We start from the raw sequence: 16,535 nt of genomic DNA, 5'->3' as shown, positions 1-16,535 counted from the left end.
TGGCATCCCAGAGAAGAAAGTCAAACACTCTGATGCAGGGTTAAAAATTGAAGGATTATGTGGAAACATGGAGGTTGGCTACGCTTTCATTTGTAAAATACAAAGCTTGGAGATCCTTGTGTCTCTCTGTGTGGCCCGTTGCCTCAGTAAACACATGAATAAGAATAAGAAGGAGCAGGAGAATGGGATTTATCTGGCTCATGCATATAGTAATGGAGCAGGAGAAAGACTGAGTACACTCCCTTAACTCAGCTAGAGCCCCTGACTATGATCCATATATGTGTTCATAGTGGTTGTTCTTTAACTAATACACAACTGCTCTTAGCTGTTTCTCATTGATGTGCTGTATCCCCATCAGTTCATATGAGTGACAATCTCACTGATCTAACTTCATGCAGAGTTAATAGGCAGCCTTGGCCCATACTTCCTGAATTTATAGATAATTTATTAAGACCATTAAATAAACATTATTGATTGTTTTCTTGTCTTTGGAGTGTGGAGAGCATAACGAAAGCGGTGGCACAGAACCAGCCACTAAAAGCTCTGAAAGGAATTGGAAAAGAATGAAATCTGGACTCTTTGTGTCCAACGTACTTAATTAGGACCTGACCCAATTAGCAGAGGAGAGTCCAGCAGCCATGTTGGCTCGGAGCCTAACGATGGGAAAATCCATATGCTCCATATAAATGGCCCATGTTGGCTCTCAAAGTTCCCCAATTATAGTATCACTAGATGTTGGCTAAGCCAAAGCACCCTGCAGGGCCCCCTGATGGAGCTGTGGTGGGGGGTCCTGAGGGCCCTCTTGATCCACACTCCTAACTTTCTGTGGGTCCATGTGTGTCGGTGTTTTGAGAAGGATTTGCTTACTTTGAGAGCGCACACACATCAAAGGAAGACTAGTGTGAGCTTCAATATAAGTTCATCAAAATTCAAACAGGCAATTTTTGGAAATCATACATATTGGGTTTGGGCATGATATAGCAAGACAACTAAGCACACTTTGTGTTTAGTTTATCTATTTTAATGTCCATGTGGCAAAGGATATGTAGGAAATACATTGAGAGAATGATTGCTCCTTCTCGATTTATAAGTTGGGCACATTAAGGGATAGTTTTCCCCAAAATCAGAAATACATATTCTTTGTCTTACCTGTAGTGCTTTTTATGAATCTAGTTTGTTTTGGTGTGAGTAGTCCAGTTTTGGAGATTCCTGCCATAGAGACATCTGCTTTCTCCAATATGATGGGACTACTTAGCACCAGGCTTGTGGTCCTCAAAGTATCAAAAGAACATTTGAAAAAAGCTCTACAGCATGTCTATTTCTAGAAATCATGATCCGGTCACTCAAGATAAACCCCAGACATCGTTGTTGCAGTCTGATGTAGGAACTAACTGCTCACAACAAGGTGTGTGAGGAAAAAAAGAATTTCTGATTTGGGGATTGACTGTCCCTTCAAGCCTGAGAGCGCTAAATGAGGAGTTAAGAGTCTTAAAGCCTTATTTTTTTTAAAGTCTGCATTTCTGCCCAGATAACAACATTTCATTGAGAACTATTGGAAATTTCTAAAGTTAATTTGTTTTTTGTTTTACAAAAATAAAGTGATAGAAGGGAGTATATTGTGTTTTGAAAAAAAAGAGGCTAAAGTAATACAGAATTTCTTGTCTTATATCGCAAAGTGTGTATTTATGCTCATCATATTTCTCTTGCAATATTCAATTCAGCTAAGAATGTTGTTTTGTATACATGGTTACTATGTTAATTTCTCAGTCACATGACCCCGATGAGGGCAAAATGTGCGTGTTGCTTTTGAGAATGGAAACACATACATGTGAGTCAATGGTATCTTCAAATCTACTCCACAGAACAACTGATGAAGCTGCACAAAGACGCCCACGGCTGGAGGAGGACGTCTACTGCTGTTTGGTAAATATATAAACCAGGGCGTCCTACTGTGCACTAAGAACAGGAAAAGCAAATAGTTTCCTCAGAGATGATGGAAACACAACACATTATGACGCCTCCAAAATGTTCCTGCCATTTGAACCGAATACGACCTTGTTGATAGCTCTGCCGTGATTATGCTCCAGGGAAGAATCAATGCTGCATCCAAGGTGGAATGTTTTTTTGTTTTTTTGCGAATCTCTTTTGCTACCACGGATGGTGAAACACACGAGTGTTATTATATTTGGCCCTCTAACACTGCCTGACTAGAGGCTTTTCTTGGCAGACGGCGGCAGGAAATTCCAGAGTTGAGCGGTGAAATCCACAGAACGCCACAGAAAAAGAGCTGCTGAAAAGTCAGATTGATGCAGACACAAGATTAGACAACAGATGCATGCTGGACTTAAAGCCCACTAGGAATGTATATGTCAAGAACATATATCTCTATCTAAGAAACAGTTCCGTTAAAATTTGTCTTGTTTTCCTGACAGCCTCTGTTTGTTTCAACAAGAGAAGAGAAAGAAAAAATACCTCGAGCAAGTGTGGACTAAACCTGAGAAAGTGCTAGTGGCTTTACGGTTGAATTAGGGCAAGACAATGTCGTGCCCACTCTTTAGTATCTTTTTAACTACCTCCTCCCCATCTGAAGGACCCCCTTCCAGTGATAGTGATGTGATTTCGCAGACTGTTTGGGGAGCCAAGTCAAATTTATCTGACCTCTTTTGTCTTGAGCTCCTGGTTGAATTGTACCTAGTCTGCCATTAACGCTGCTCCTTACATGTTTAAGCGCCTCATATGGTGCTTCATGCCTTTCCCCACCGTGTCTCGTGGATACCATATGTAAATAAGGCCTCGAAGGCATCATATATCTGGTGTTATGGAACCGGGCAATAAAAATGTGGTCTTTTTCACTCTTTGGCAGATCTTTGGTTCACACTCGCTTTTGCTTTACTTTGAATGTCTGCCTTTGTAAATACTTATATTATTACACCTCAAAGGAACACATTTCTATTCATTCCATATCAGGGTGATCACATTAACATTGTCTGCATAATAACAAGAAATACTCTACCTACTTGCTGAATTTAACTTTTGATCCAATTTGAGGCACTGTACAACATGTATCCCTGTCTTTAATGGAAGTTTTAACATAGTAGTTAACTCCTGGGTGTACAGCTTAACATCCAACTGTTTTGGTTAATGTGTAGGGGGGTTCCTCAGGGTTGGGGGAGTTAAACGTGGGTGTGGGAAGGTGAAGTGGGGGCTGCAGGAAGGAGGTGTGAGAGGTGGGGGGGTGAAAGTGTGTCCCTTCTGCAATTGGCTGTGGCTCTAAGTGTCTCATTATGCAGCTTTATTGTTCCTTTGTTACGCCGGCGGTATAAATACACCCCAGTGGGCCCAGAGGGTGACAGTTTAGCCAGACTCACTCCTGTGGACAGACTGATCATCAGACTAGACCGAGCAGCACAAACTCTGAGAGGAGTGAGACTGTGGTGACACTACAGGGAACTGTAAACGCTTGGAGAGCAGAGAATTGGGAAGCATCTGTAGAATTTAACCTCAACTTCCCAGCATTCAGGGTAGTATTTTTGGACCGTTTGTTCCACCTACTTTAATCCGCTTCAACCGAGATGGATTCCGACTCTGGCTCCGTTTGCAGCCGCTCCTCGTCCCCAGACCTGGTGGTGGACGACTGCGCCGGGAGCTTCTTCTCCAACAACATGTTCCAGACGTACTGCCAAGAAAACAGAGAAGACGAAGAGGCCGGCCAGGGCAGGACGGAGCGCTGCAGCGGGGGCGGTAAGACCAAGTCCAGGTCTGAGCCCGACAAGATCGAGGGACAGGACCTGAGACTGAAAGTCAACAGTCGGGAGAGGAAAAGGATGCACGATCTGAACCAGGCGATGGACAGCCTGAGAGAGGTCATGCCCTACGCTCAGGGCCCGTCCGTCCGCAAGCTGTCCAAAATCTCCACCTTGATGTTGGCTCGCAACTACATCCTCATGCTGTCCGGCTCCTTGGACGAGATGAAGAAGTTGGTGGGGGATGTTTATGGAGGCGCTGCTGCCATCCAGAGCCGCACCGCTGCCCACCCCACTATCGCCCCTGCAGCCCCTACCGCCCACCTCCCTCTGCATCCTCTGGCCCAGTCTCTGCACTCGCTGATGGCCAGCGCGCCCTCAGCCCTCCAGCATCACTCAGCTTCTCCAGCTGCAGCCCCAGCCCTGCACTCCCCTCCATCCGCCAGCTTCCTGGGGTTCCACGCTTCGGTCCAGGGCCTCCTGAAGGACCCGCTCCACCTGGCCGGCACCTACAGGCACTTCCCCGGCATGCCCTGTCCCTGCTCGCTCTGCCAGCCTTTACCAACCTCCACATTACACAGCCTGTCTATGATCAAGTGAGCAGGACTCTCTCACTCTTAAAAACTGACCTCTACTGTTTGGATCAAAGCAATGAGCCAAGCAGCTCACAGAATATTGTTTAAAAGAACTGCTGAAACGATGGCTGGTGCCAGAGCTTGTACATACTGTATATATATCTACTGCAATGAAAACTGCTGCTATTTTTTTTTATCTCCCTTCTGCATTGTTTATACAAAAAAAAATCTAAATACACACAGGAGTAGAAAATACTGTAATTTATCTGATGTCTGTGGTGATGAAACATTGTCAGAAATGGAACTGTTGTGGCCTATTGTCTTGCAGGGTTTCTATTTTCCTAAATTAAAATTTTGTAATAATAAGAACTCTTGTTTGCCTTCTTCTCTTCGTGAATGTGTCATTTTTTCCTCTGACTGCAATTGTATTTTTGCATGAACATTTGTGAAAAACAAACTATATCTGACTTACTGGTTATATTTCTTTTTACAAGGTGGATACTTTCCTGGAAGAGTTTTTGACAAAAACTGACAAATACACAGCAGATGTATCAGAACAATAGAGCTGCATCTTCTTCTAAACAGAAGGGGTTTTATTGGTGCCAGGGAGGACAGGAGGGCAGTGTAAAAATGGATATTTAGAAAAGGGTGTCATTGGTTGCTAACCAGCTTTGGACAGACTAACCTCTAAAGAGCTAAAGGGGGACAGAAGGATGAGACAATGTGCCAGCACAGAGGCTGAATGTGGTGTTCCTGAGCCCGGGGATCATCCATCTTCACCTCAACAGGGAGTAGGAGATGAAAGGATGACACAGGCGCCAGGACGGCGCGTCACTTTTGTCTGACACAGGCGAGGGACATAGCCATGTCCTCAGCTCTAGGCCGGCGATTTGTCTCTGTCTCATAAGAACATGGATGTTGGCACACAAAGGACGAATTTAAAGTTGAGGACATAATGAGGTCAGTCTAAAAAAAAAAAGAAAAAAGTCTCTATAAAAGCACGGAGGATTTTTTTCTTTAACTTCAAGCAGATATTTCCACATACTTTCAACATGCATTTGCAATAAAACGATTCTGCGTTTTGCCTTAAAAATCAAGCTGATCCATAACAATGATTAATCCGCTGAACCGCAGACATAAGCATTATACACACTGATTGCCATGAACATGATTTAGTCAAACAACCCGACAATGGCCGGCCCTCACTTAGCAACAAATCAAGCGTGTAAAATACATGCTTATCCTCCCACGGCTGACAGATGAGCTGGAGATCAGGGGAGAGATGAAGAGATGTAACTCATTCTCACCCACCTCCCTCCCACCCCACCTCCTCCTCCTGAGAGCCACTGAATGGGCTTGAACAATGGCCATGCGTGGGACACAAAGGCCTGGGGGAGTCCAAGCTCTCGTGCCTCAGACACAGACCCCCTCCATTCAATCTACATTTCATCATGGTAACAAGCGCTGTCGGGCCAAAAGGCCTGACACCCTCACTCGCCACAAAGGCGGTTAGCTCTAATATATGAGGCTATTGACACTGAAAAGAGCCCCTGTCAGTACTTGGGGATTGTCAGCTGTGGGATGTCTCAGTGGGGGGAGGCAGCTGCCAGCCAAACCAAGCTGTGGCGCTTCTGTCGTGGGGACCAGGCGTTGCGGCGTCACCTGGTCCCCGGTCCCTTGACACAGAGACCCCGGGTCCTCCCACAAGCCCCTCCCCACCTTTTACTTGGGCACAGGTGGGAATGGGAAGCAGAACACATTGTGGAGATTAGTGGGGATCGGCCTCCCTTTGCTCTAGGTAGATAATTAGAGACACTGACTTGTGCAAAGCTGGTGTTTCCTGATCAGCACCAGATGGTGTTAAACCACGGTGTGGCATCAGCGGTCTGGAGAGGGTGTGTGTGCGTGTGGGTGGGTGTGCTGTGTGTGGTGTAGTAATGGATATGCTTCTTAAATCATACAATATGGACAGGTCCTCTGTGTGCCATTATGGTCAGCCACTGCTGTCATCGTGGTGCTCTTTAGCATACGCTAACCAGCAGTGGCAGCTCTGGTTTAAGTCATAATGTTGTGAACAATTACCTCTGAGAATTAAAACAAGGGATACAGAAAAGGGTGCTTTTAGCTGTAATCACATAATTTATTTAAGTAAAAGAAGTCTAGAGTGGAGGTTTTAATTATTTTATTAAGTGTTGGGCAGTTTAACATCTGGAGTTGTGTCGATAATTAAAACCTTATTTAGCAGTGCAGTAACAATATTTCAACATGATTCTTATCAAAAAATGCTCTACAAACAAATGTCTGTTTCTTGAAAAGAGAGCAAAAGGCAGGTTATGACACTAGAATTATGAAAAAGAAATGATGCAAACAAGTTAATTTGCATAAAAACTGTTTAAAATATGCAACACTGGCAGATTTTTCAAACTTTTTATGAGAAAAACATATGTTATCTTCCTCTGAAATCAAGTCAGGTACAAGTATAAAGTAGCATAAAATCAAAGAAAATGTTTAAAACTGTGTGTAAGAACAATACTTTCCTTTTCACCTCTGCAGTAAGTATTTCATATTAACCATAATAAACGGAAGGAATCCAATTGATACTTACAGAGAGGAGAGTTACAGTTCATAACCAACCATAACCAGGTTTCTCTTGAGAATGAGACCCAGAGTCTACCCAAAGATTACTTGTATAAATAAAGAATAAATAATAAATAAGTTGTAGGACTACATTTTCTTCACAAACAAGTCATATTAACCAATCTAAAATCTGAAATGAATTGGACAAACTGAAGCTACTTAACTGCTTATCCACTGAAGAAGAGGAATTTCCAAAACCATAGACAAAGATGTTTTAACAAAACGAGGGATGATACTACACATTTGCCCTTATGTTCATTGAATGTCAAGCAAACACCACACACACACACACACACACACACACACACACACACACACACACACACACACACACACACACACACACACACACACACACACAAACCACAGCCATGTGGACAGCTGGGTGAGTTAACTGCTTCGGATACTGATCAATAGAGGACTACTTGTCCCAACTTGGCTCAGCACAACCTGCATTGACAGAGTTAATTAGAGGACTGAAAGACCCAATTAAGAGGATTGAGGGGCTGGACAGGGGAGACATATTGAGGGACATACGCACACATTGTGCAGCGTCTGGATAAGGGTGGACTTCAATTAAGGGAGAACACAATTCCAGAGGCTTGTTGCCTGTTCTTTTTCATTTTGTGCTCGGTAAAGCCTACAGCCCCCTTTTCACCCAGAATACTGATGAGGGGAAAGCACAGATGCTGGGGGTCAACCCACGCATATGCAATACGGTGTGAACATACACGCACATGCACAGATACTTAGAGCAGGGAGATTGATGAAGGGATTCCTGTTGGAATAGCTAAACACTGATAAGCCAACATAATGGCTCGGGAAGGAGAGGTTTGGTCTGGGTTCATTTGTTTGGTTTTGTATGCAGCTTATTGGTTAAATGAGGATTAATTAAAAGAAAAAACTTGCAAATGCTTTCATTTTCTAGCCTCCCTCATGGAGGCATCGTGCTCCTGGTTGTACTACTTTGTTCTGATGCACTTCTGCAAACTGGACGACAGTGGCTCCAGATGCATTTACTTAACTTTTGATGACTTTTAACACAGTTCTCTTTTCTTTCCACACAACTACCACAAAGAGAACAATGTTTTCAGAGCATTTACCACGAGTGCCTACACTGAGTGCAGATTAATGTTGTTCCTTTACAAGTCTGTTTCTGGTTAAATATGCAGAGAGGTGCTTAACTTCTGACCACATAAACAGTATGAAGTCTCTCGCAGAGGTTGGTTACCTCTTGTTTTGAACAAATCCCCAAACGAATAGAGAACTACTGAAAGTCATCTGATTATTTTATCAAGTGTATGTAGCCCACACTGTGCTTCCCAAACTCCCCAGTATATTTTGCCACTCATTCTTTGGCGTTGCTGTCTAATCTGGTCCTCTGCAGCAACCATAGAGACTGCAGAACATGTGCTGGTAGAAACTGTACAACACGACTATTTGAAACAGGGATTTCTTTCGATATACAGTACCTCAGTACCAGTCAAAAGTTTGGACACACCTTCTCATTCAACTGCTTTGAAGAATCTAAAATATAAAACATATTCTGGTTTGTTGAGCATTTGTTTGTTTACCACATAATTCCATATGTGTTCCTTCATAGTTTGGATGTCTTCAATATTAATCTACAATGTAGAAAAAATATATATATATATATAAATAAAGAAAAACCATTGAAAGAGAAGGTGTGTCCAAACTTTTAACTGGTACTGTATCTCATCTCTGTACATGTGAATATGGTTATCATGCGCATGCGCATCGCAGAATGCAAGTCCTATTGCGTCACGTGTTTAGCAACCGGGGTCAGAGTTCAGTAGCTACTGATGATGTCATCGTCTGAAGATGGCTGAAGGGTGAGAGTGAACCCGCAGATTACTTGTTGTTTTTGTGTTTTAAATATGACACAGCAGAGAGCCCGCTCGCCGTGCACACGGTGCGTGCTCGCTGTGCGGTGTGCAGACTGTTGTTTGTTGTAGTTGGTTTGTTTAAACGGTCTCTGCACCGGATCGGTTCAGGAAGTGCGTTTGTTTACCAAAACACAGCCCGGCTAGCGTTAGCATAGCCTCGTTAGCATGAGCTCAGGGCAGAGCAGCGTAAACCACACAGCAGCAAAGAGAGGGCTCTGTATAAATATACATATATATATATATATATGTGTAAATATATCTTCTGTGCGTACAGCTGACGTGTCTGCTTACAGCCCTCAGGTGATCCTGCACGGCGCTGCTAGCTGACATTAGCTCACCCGTTTAGCATGCTAAGCTATGTTTGTGTCAGTGGTTCACAAGGTGTGGATGTGAGGGAAATGTTCTCTCTGCTGTTTGGTTTCAAACTGTGGCCTGTTACTGTCTGACTGTCTGCTTACAGAGAAGGCTGGTGGGGAGGCTGGCTTCAGCAGAGCTACCAGGCCGTCAAAGACAAGGTAACCAGCCATCCTGGACAATCTGTCCATGAGGAACTGTGGCAGCTGGGCAGCTCATTCAGCCATCGGCTGATTACACACACTGCCATCAGACAGTGTCTGTTACTGGAGAGTGTCTGTTACACATTAGTCTGTTACACACACACACACAGGACACCATTAAAGTTACTAGTGTCTGTTACTGGAGCATTAGTGTCTGTTACTGGAGCATTAGTGTCTGTTACTGGAGCATTAGTGTCTGTTACTGGAGCATTAGTCTGTTACTGGAGCATTAGTCTGTTACTGGAGCATTAGTCTGTTACTGGAGCATTAGTCTGTTACTGGAGCATTAGTGTCTGTTACTGGAGCATTAGTGTCTGTTACTGGAGAGTCTGCAGTGTCTGTTACTAGTCTGTTACTGGAGCATTAGTGTCTGTTACTGGAGCATTAGTCTGTTACTGGAGCATTAGTGTCTGTTACTGGAGCATTAGTGTCTGTTACTGGAGCATCAGTCTGTTACTGGAGCATTAGTCTGTTACTGGAGCATTAGTGTCTGTTACTGGAGCATTAGTGTCTGTTACTGGAGCATTAGTCTGTTACTGGAGCATTAGTCTGTTACTGGAGCATTAGTGTCTGTTACTGGAGCATTAGTCTGTTACTGGAGCATTAGTGTCTGTTACTGGAGCATTAGTGTCTGTTACTGGAGCATTAGTGTCTGTTACTGGAGCATTAGTGTCTGTTACTGGAGCATTAGTGTCTGTTACTGGAGCATTAGTGTCTGTTACTGGAGCATTAGTCTGTTACTGGAGCATTAGTGTCTGTTACTGGAGCATTAGTGTCTGTTACTGGAGCATTAGTGTCTGTTACTGGAGCATTAGTGTCTGTTACTGGAGCATTAGTCTGTTACTGGAGCATTAGTGTCTGTTACTGGAGCATTAGTCTGTTACTGGAGCATTAGTGTCTGTTACTGGAGCATTAGTGTCTGTTACTGGAGCATTAGTCCCCCCCCCATTACCTGATGGCACGGCATGATTAAAGTTGCCAAAAGACTAGAAAATAACTGCTTTTCTTCATGTTTTTATATTTATGTCATATGCTTTGTTGGCATGAGTGGCATTGAACTCTATTCTTTGTGTAATTTGAATGTTGTGTTTTTATGTACATACACTGAAGCAAGTATTTCTTAATTGAGATGATAAGGTTGAAGGTGATTATTTGACTCTCTTCTGCAGTCAACTGAGGCCTTAGAATTCATAAAGCGAGACCTGACCGAGTTCTCCACTGTGGTGCAACATGACACGACCTGCTCGATTGTGGCCACAGCCACGGCTGTCAGGAACAAGCTTGCGGTAAGTTTCAGCCTTCGCCTTGTTCATTGTTTTTAATGTAAGTCCCTTATGACAGTCAGGTCAAATGGCAGTTGAATGGGGGTTCAATAGACTTGCGTCAAATGCATCACTCATGTATGAATGGATTTTTTAGATGCTAAATACCAACTCTAACCAGTCTATTTATGCTGCTTTCCAGGTGGAAGGTTCCTCTGAGACCTCAGAAAAGGTGAAGAAGAGCCTCTCTAGCTTCTTAGGGGTGATAACGGACACGCTTGCTCCACCCCCCGATAAAACCATTGACTGTGATGTAATCACATTGGTGGCAACGGCAGCAGGAACAACAGAGATCTACGACAGTTCTAAGGTGGGTCTACTTGTCCTTTTAGCTGAAAAATACACTTTAGAGTCATCTCCTATTACAACAAGTTTGCTGTATCACAAACATGGAGTTTCTAAATGATAAAACATCAGAGCTAAGCACAATCTCTGTGCAAGGGTGATTGTAAATATGCAAATGGAAAATGTGACTTTCTGACTAATCACCTTAAACAAAGTTGATTCAGGACAGATTTAGTTGTCTTATGTTTTGTCATAAGAGGCTTCAGGACTGTGAAAGTGAGCACATGATGTGCATGTTGAGACGAAACAACCACAGCCAAGTATTTGTTTGTCCTGCAGGCACGTCTCTACAGTTTGCAAGCTGACCCTGCTACATACTGCAATGAGCCTGATGGTAAGATAGAACACAGTGAAGTAGACAAGACCTCAACTAGAATGTGAGGCTGGTATTAGTTATATTGTGTTTTAAGTAAGCTGTTCTTTAATCTTTCTTGTTTCAATGCTAGTTCTTTATTCTACTGCTGTGACACATATATGTACAGTACCAGTCAAAAGTTTGGACACACCTTCTCATTCAATGTTTTTTCTTTATTTCTATTTAATTTGTTTTCTACATTGTAGATTAATATTGAAGACATCCAAACTATGAAGGAACACATATGGAATTATGTGGTAAACAAACAAATGCTCAACAAACCAGAATATGTTTTATATTTTAGATCAAAGTAGTTGAATGAGAAGGTGTGTCCAAACTTTTGACTGGTACTGTATATATATTTTTTTCCCCCATTGTTGGTCATTAGTTTGCTAGATTTGTTTGTTTTGTGTGATGAGCCACAGTTGACTTCATAATCTGGTAATTGCAAGGTGGTCTTACTGTAAATTGGATAAGATAATACACGCCTTCTTAATCTTTACTCTTTGATGTCTCTTGAATGTATTTTAATGAGAAGTCTTTTTTTGTCCAGGTCCCCCAGAGCAGTTTGATAACTGGCTGTCCAGCTTCAGTTTGGAAGAACAGAAAGGAGAAATCTCAGAGCTTTTGGTCAACAGTCCCTCAATACGAGCCCTTTACACCAAAATGGTATGTATTGATGCTTTTGTCATAACTTCTTATTAAGGAGCACAGCCTCCAGTTTTGTTCCAAACTACTGCATTTCCGTACATATTTATTTGGCAGACGCTTTTATCTAAAGCGACCTACAATAAGTGCTTTTAAAGCGCAAAAAGAACGAGATGTCAGCAAGAATACTTAAGCAGTGCAGTAAACAAGATGAGGACAGTTTTTGTTGTTTTTATTCACAGGTGCCGGTGGCTGTAGCACATTCAGAATTCTGGCAGAGGTATTTCTACAGAGTCTTCCAGTTGGACCAGGTAATGGTGCTATTTTATGTGTTGTGTATTCTGAACTGCAGAACAGGTCTTTTCCATCAGCTCAAATGATTGTCTTGCACGGACACTGCCACCTGCTGGCGGAAACATGCTAGAGGTCCGGAGTCACTGCCGGTGGCTCCACCTGCCTACTGTGCCTGTAGAGAGCACTGGTTGTGTGTTATATGTTGATGTGATTTGGCCTTAAAACATGTTTAACTTAAAATAATATCGAGGCAGTTTTTATTGGACAATCAGTATTGCAATACATTTTTATAGAGGGAATTATATACAATAACAGAAAACACCTGAATAAGCTATCTTAATCAACAGCAACATAACAACACGGTGTGAACACTGAGAATTAATGAACTTTTTGTAGTCGACAACATAAAGGTTGCACAGAATTTAAGCCATCTTTAACTGTTTTATGCTGAAAAAAACGAATATACATAAGGAAGGTCACAAAGAAATTGACAATATACGCGTTGAAATTCTTGCATTAATGTAAACATTCAAATTTCCCTCTGATTGTGTTTTCTAGGAGGAGGCAAGGAGAGTGGCATTGAAGCAGAGGGCAGAACAGACTACACACACAGAGACCCTTGGCTGGGAGGAGGAGGAGGAAGGTATGCTACCTTCAGTTTAACATTTTGAATAAACCGATTCACTGTAAAACCTGTCACTTAAACTGCGTCTTCGGTGTTCACGTTGTTCCTGTCAGATGATTTCCTCGGCGCCACGTCATCGTCCCGACTCAACTTGACACCCCCCTTGGACTACAGCTCGACCCCGCTGCCCGCCAACCCGACCGCTCCCGCAAGAACGACTCTACTGAGCCCCGTGCTGTCTCCCTCCGAAGAGCGTGACGCCACCCTCTCAGTCAGCAGCGACAGCTTCAGCCTCCCAACGCAGGTGCTGGCGCGGCCTGAGCCCGTTGCCACGGAGCTGGCCGAGAAACTGACAGAAGCCAGCTTGGAAGATGCTGCGGACAAGACGCAAGAAGAGCGGAGGCCTGGAAAGAGTGACTCGCCTCTTGAGGCTCAAGGGGAAGTGGTCACCCAGCCAGAGGTCACTGTTGATGGGCCGTCAGTGCGGGCTTCTGGCCCCAACGCTAAACCAGAAGCAGCCAAGGAGGAGGGGCCACAGGACCTGAGAGTGTTTGAGCTTAACTCTGACAGCGGGAAGTCTACGCCCTCTAACAATGGCAAGAAAGGTGAGATGACTTGAGGATGTTTTTCAGTTGGCAGTGAGATTCTTACTGTTCCTGTTAGGATGTATGAATCTAAACAGGATTAGGTTCAGTGAAGTGGTTGTGAGCTTTCCGCTCAATAGGCGAAGAAGAAGAAGCAGCAGAGCCGAGGTCACACAGAGTTCCAAATGTGTCTTTCCGTCTCCAGGGTCCAGCACCGATGTGAGCGAGGACTGGGAGAAAGACTTCGACCTGGACATGACAGAGGAAGAGGTCCAAATGGCACTCTCTAAAATAGAAGCTTCTGGAGAGGTTGGTGCTGTGACATTTACCAAAATTACAGTGGAAACCGCTCACAGCGATCACGTCTGTCTGAGCTGCATTGACCAGTACAAGTGGATGGTTATTATAAATGTTTTATTTTTTGGACTTTCTTTAGTTCTACTATCTAATTGGTATTTGTGTATTGAAGACGAGAACATATCGTTCTGACACGGACAGCTTAGCTATTTGCTGGCTCCATCTTTCCCCCACCAAAGTGCTCACTTGGGATGAGGATCTGCAGCATTTGTTAGTTTGCGGGCGGTGTCATTGCAGAGGGGGGCGGTGTATGCAGATGAACTGGCAGAAGGACGGTGGAGGAGCTCAGGGCGCTGGCGGCATGGAAGAAGGCGGCCACAGTTTGTCTGCACTACTTTCCAGGCTGCAATGGCATAGTTTCACTTTAAGGGGACTTTACGTGAACAGGCTTTATCAACCCTTTTTGACGAGGGTGGCTTTCCCTCTGCGCATTAGCTTTCTGTAGACTACACAAGGAAGCCTCAGGAGTTTTGCTGCTGCATCTAGTTGGTGGTTTCTGGCAGTTTATCATATGCTTTTAGGAGATAGCTAACTTCTCTCACATCTGGATCAGGACAAAAAGTGTTCTGCTTCAGTGTTCATTTTGGGTCTTTAAACAGCATTTGTATAGGACTGATTCTGTCCCAAGCTTGTTGTTCCATATACGTGGTTGATCACTGGAAACGAGATCACTATAAGCGGTTTCCACTTTAAAATATGAAAAATGGAGAATGGTTTGACTTACCCCTTTTTTTTTTTTTTTTTTTTTTTTTACCAGATGGACGAAGACTGGGAGAACTGGGAATGAGAGCCGCCGCAACACAAACTCTGTTCCGCCATTAAAGCCAGTTCTCGGCAGACGAACCATGCTTAACGTGTTTTTAACTCTTTGTCCACACTGTCACCATGTCATGATTGTCAGTAGGGGATTTTTCCAGCGGGTTTGAACCATATTGGTGAACCTGTTGAAAAGAAAAGAGCAACCGGAAGACCAAGGCAATAAGAATTACACTGCTCAGTCAGTTTAGCGCAGATAGGCCTCTAGCAATGGTAATCTTGGCTATTTCTTTCTTGGAGTAACGTCTGACTTAGAGAGCATACGACACTAGTCACCACCTGTTTAAAGCTTAAGGACACGCAGTGACAAAGTCAGAATGTGAAAGGTATCACTTCAGCGGGGGAGGAGCTGTTTCCCCTTTTTCGTTATGCCATTAAATATGTATGTCGCGTCTGCATTGCAAGTTGGGCAATGACTTAACAGCAGGCTGCAAAATAGCCATGAACTATAATGCTGCTTGTCATCTTTCTGAGATGAAATACTTCCCAAGTGATTTTTTTTGTTTGTTTTTTAATGATGATCGATTGATTTAATTCTACCTGTGCCCCCTTTTTGTCTTTCTCATCTTTTTATTATGCAAGTAAATCTTCAGAATGACAAAACAAATAAATATATATATATATATTTCGGCCTTCATTCACAGAGCACTTTTCATTTTGGATTCACTCCCAACTCTAGACGTATGGCCTTCTAAAACACGCTGCAGTGTGATGATGTTATCCAAATGTTTTTGTTACAAGTCAGTTGCACAACCAGCTATCATGTCATTGTTGTTAGTCGTCGTCCCCCCCCCTCTCTCTGTAATATCATGTGATTGGTTTGAATATATGGGCTTGTTGCAGGCTGTAACTCTCTTGTCACTTTTGAATGAGTTGTTTGTCTTATTTGGGTAGTGGGAATCTATTAGTTATCACATTAGTTAAAGAGAGGTCGTATGTGACTAAACAAAGAGAACTCAAACTGGTCACGGTGTTTTGATGCCGGATTCTTTGGCTTGAAATGGAGGGTAGCATGTGAGTTAATCGTTTGAAGTTTAAAGATTCTCAGTTTGGAACAAAGTGGCTCAGCTGGCAGAGTGCCAAGTAGACCAAGGAGCAACGAGAAAACACTCCATGCTTCTCTGATTTTTCCCTCTCCATCATCTGTAATGTAAGCGATACACAAAATAATCCTAGAGATGTAATATTTATACTAAAATAAATGCTTAATTATTGTATAAAGTGCTTTGGATTGCATGTCCGTGCAATGCCATGCAGAACATTGTGCAGATGGTGACTGTTGAGTTGTATGTTTTCTGGTAAAGACATTTGGCTGTTCTTCAGGTTTTTGTGTTCTGACAATGTGTTGCATGTCTATAATTCTCGGCTGTGTATTCTCTTCTGATTCACACTTTGGACTAATCAAAGATGTTCTGCACACATCTGTTTTCAAATCTGCTGTCAAGTTCTTTCTTTTGTTTTAGGTCGAGTATTTCGCTATATTTTTTTCAAAACGACCATTGTCATTAAAGGATTCATGGCTCATGGGCGTAGTGTCGTGTATTGTGAAATAATCCAGTATGGCCATTCTGCTACTAAAGAAGAAAAACCAGACGGGTCTGTTTTTTTTTTTTAAAACCAGACTAGGCTACTAAAACATTATAATTAGTGGTGTTGAGGGTCTTCAATTATAGTGCACGCAATGCACAGGAAATAACCACTCATACCAGAACTATTTGCTGATAACACAAACTTAAGTGCTTAACTTCTACGGTCAGCATAACTTAAAAC

At 43.0% G+C, this 16,535-nt stretch overlaps 2 protein-coding genes across 3 annotated transcripts; both read left to right on the top strand.

The window, feature by feature from the left end:
• The first annotated feature begins 3,572 nt into the window (after positions 1 to 3,572).
• On the top strand, positions 3,573 to 4,343 carry olig4 (oligodendrocyte transcription factor 4). The gene has a single exon (XM_054614602.1). The coding sequence runs from the start codon at positions 3,573 to 3,575 to the stop codon at positions 4,341 to 4,343; it is 771 nt and encodes a 256-aa protein (XP_054470577.1).
• Positions 4,344 to 8,761: 4,418 nt separating this feature from the next.
• On the top strand, positions 8,762 to 16,287 carry bsdc1 (BSD domain containing 1). Of its 2 annotated transcripts, none has more exons than XM_054613932.1 (11): positions 8,762 to 8,808; positions 9,323 to 9,377; positions 10,589 to 10,705; positions 10,884 to 11,051; positions 11,366 to 11,420; positions 11,995 to 12,110; positions 12,332 to 12,400; positions 12,942 to 13,026; positions 13,122 to 13,613; positions 13,798 to 13,901; positions 14,707 to 16,287. In XM_054613932.1, exons 1-11 carry the CDS (start codon positions 8,798 to 8,800, stop codon positions 14,734 to 14,736), a joined length of 1,302 nt encoding a protein of 433 aa, XP_054469907.1. In that variant the 5' UTR covers positions 8,762 to 8,797; the 3' UTR covers positions 14,737 to 16,287. The 2 variants fall into 2 exon arrangements, with proteins under 2 accessions (XP_054469907.1, XP_054469906.1); XM_054613931.1 differs by lacking the exon at positions 8,762 to 8,808 and adding an exon at positions 8,822 to 8,888.
• The last annotated feature ends 248 nt before the right edge of the window (positions 16,288 to 16,535 follow it).

This window comes from Anoplopoma fimbria, chromosome 15, assembly GCF_027596085.1.
Source record: "Anoplopoma fimbria isolate UVic2021 breed Golden Eagle Sablefish chromosome 15, Afim_UVic_2022, whole genome shotgun sequence".
Lineage (NCBI taxonomy): Eukaryota > Metazoa > Chordata > Actinopteri > Perciformes > Anoplopomatidae > Anoplopoma > Anoplopoma fimbria.
The sequence above is the reverse complement of the archived record's forward strand: the minus strand, read 5'-3'. Positions and strand labels throughout refer to the sequence as shown.

Bases quoted from the DNA above. Each gene is read 5' to 3' on its own strand.
- olig4 (XM_054614602.1), top strand. From the start codon at position 3,573: ATGGATTCCGACTCTGGCTCCGTTTGCAGCCGCTCCTCGTCCCCAGAC.
- bsdc1 (XM_054613931.1), top strand. From the start codon at position 8,854: ATGACACAGCAGAGAGCCCGCTCGCCGTGCACACG. The intron at 12,401-12,941 runs GTAATGGTGCTA...TGTGTTTTCTAG, and splicing joins GAGTCTTCCAGTTGGACCAG to GAGGAGGCAAGGAGAGTGGC. The intron at 13,614-13,797 runs GTGAGATGACTT...TTCCGTCTCCAG, and splicing joins CTCTAACAATGGCAAGAAAG to GGTCCAGCACCGATGTGAGC.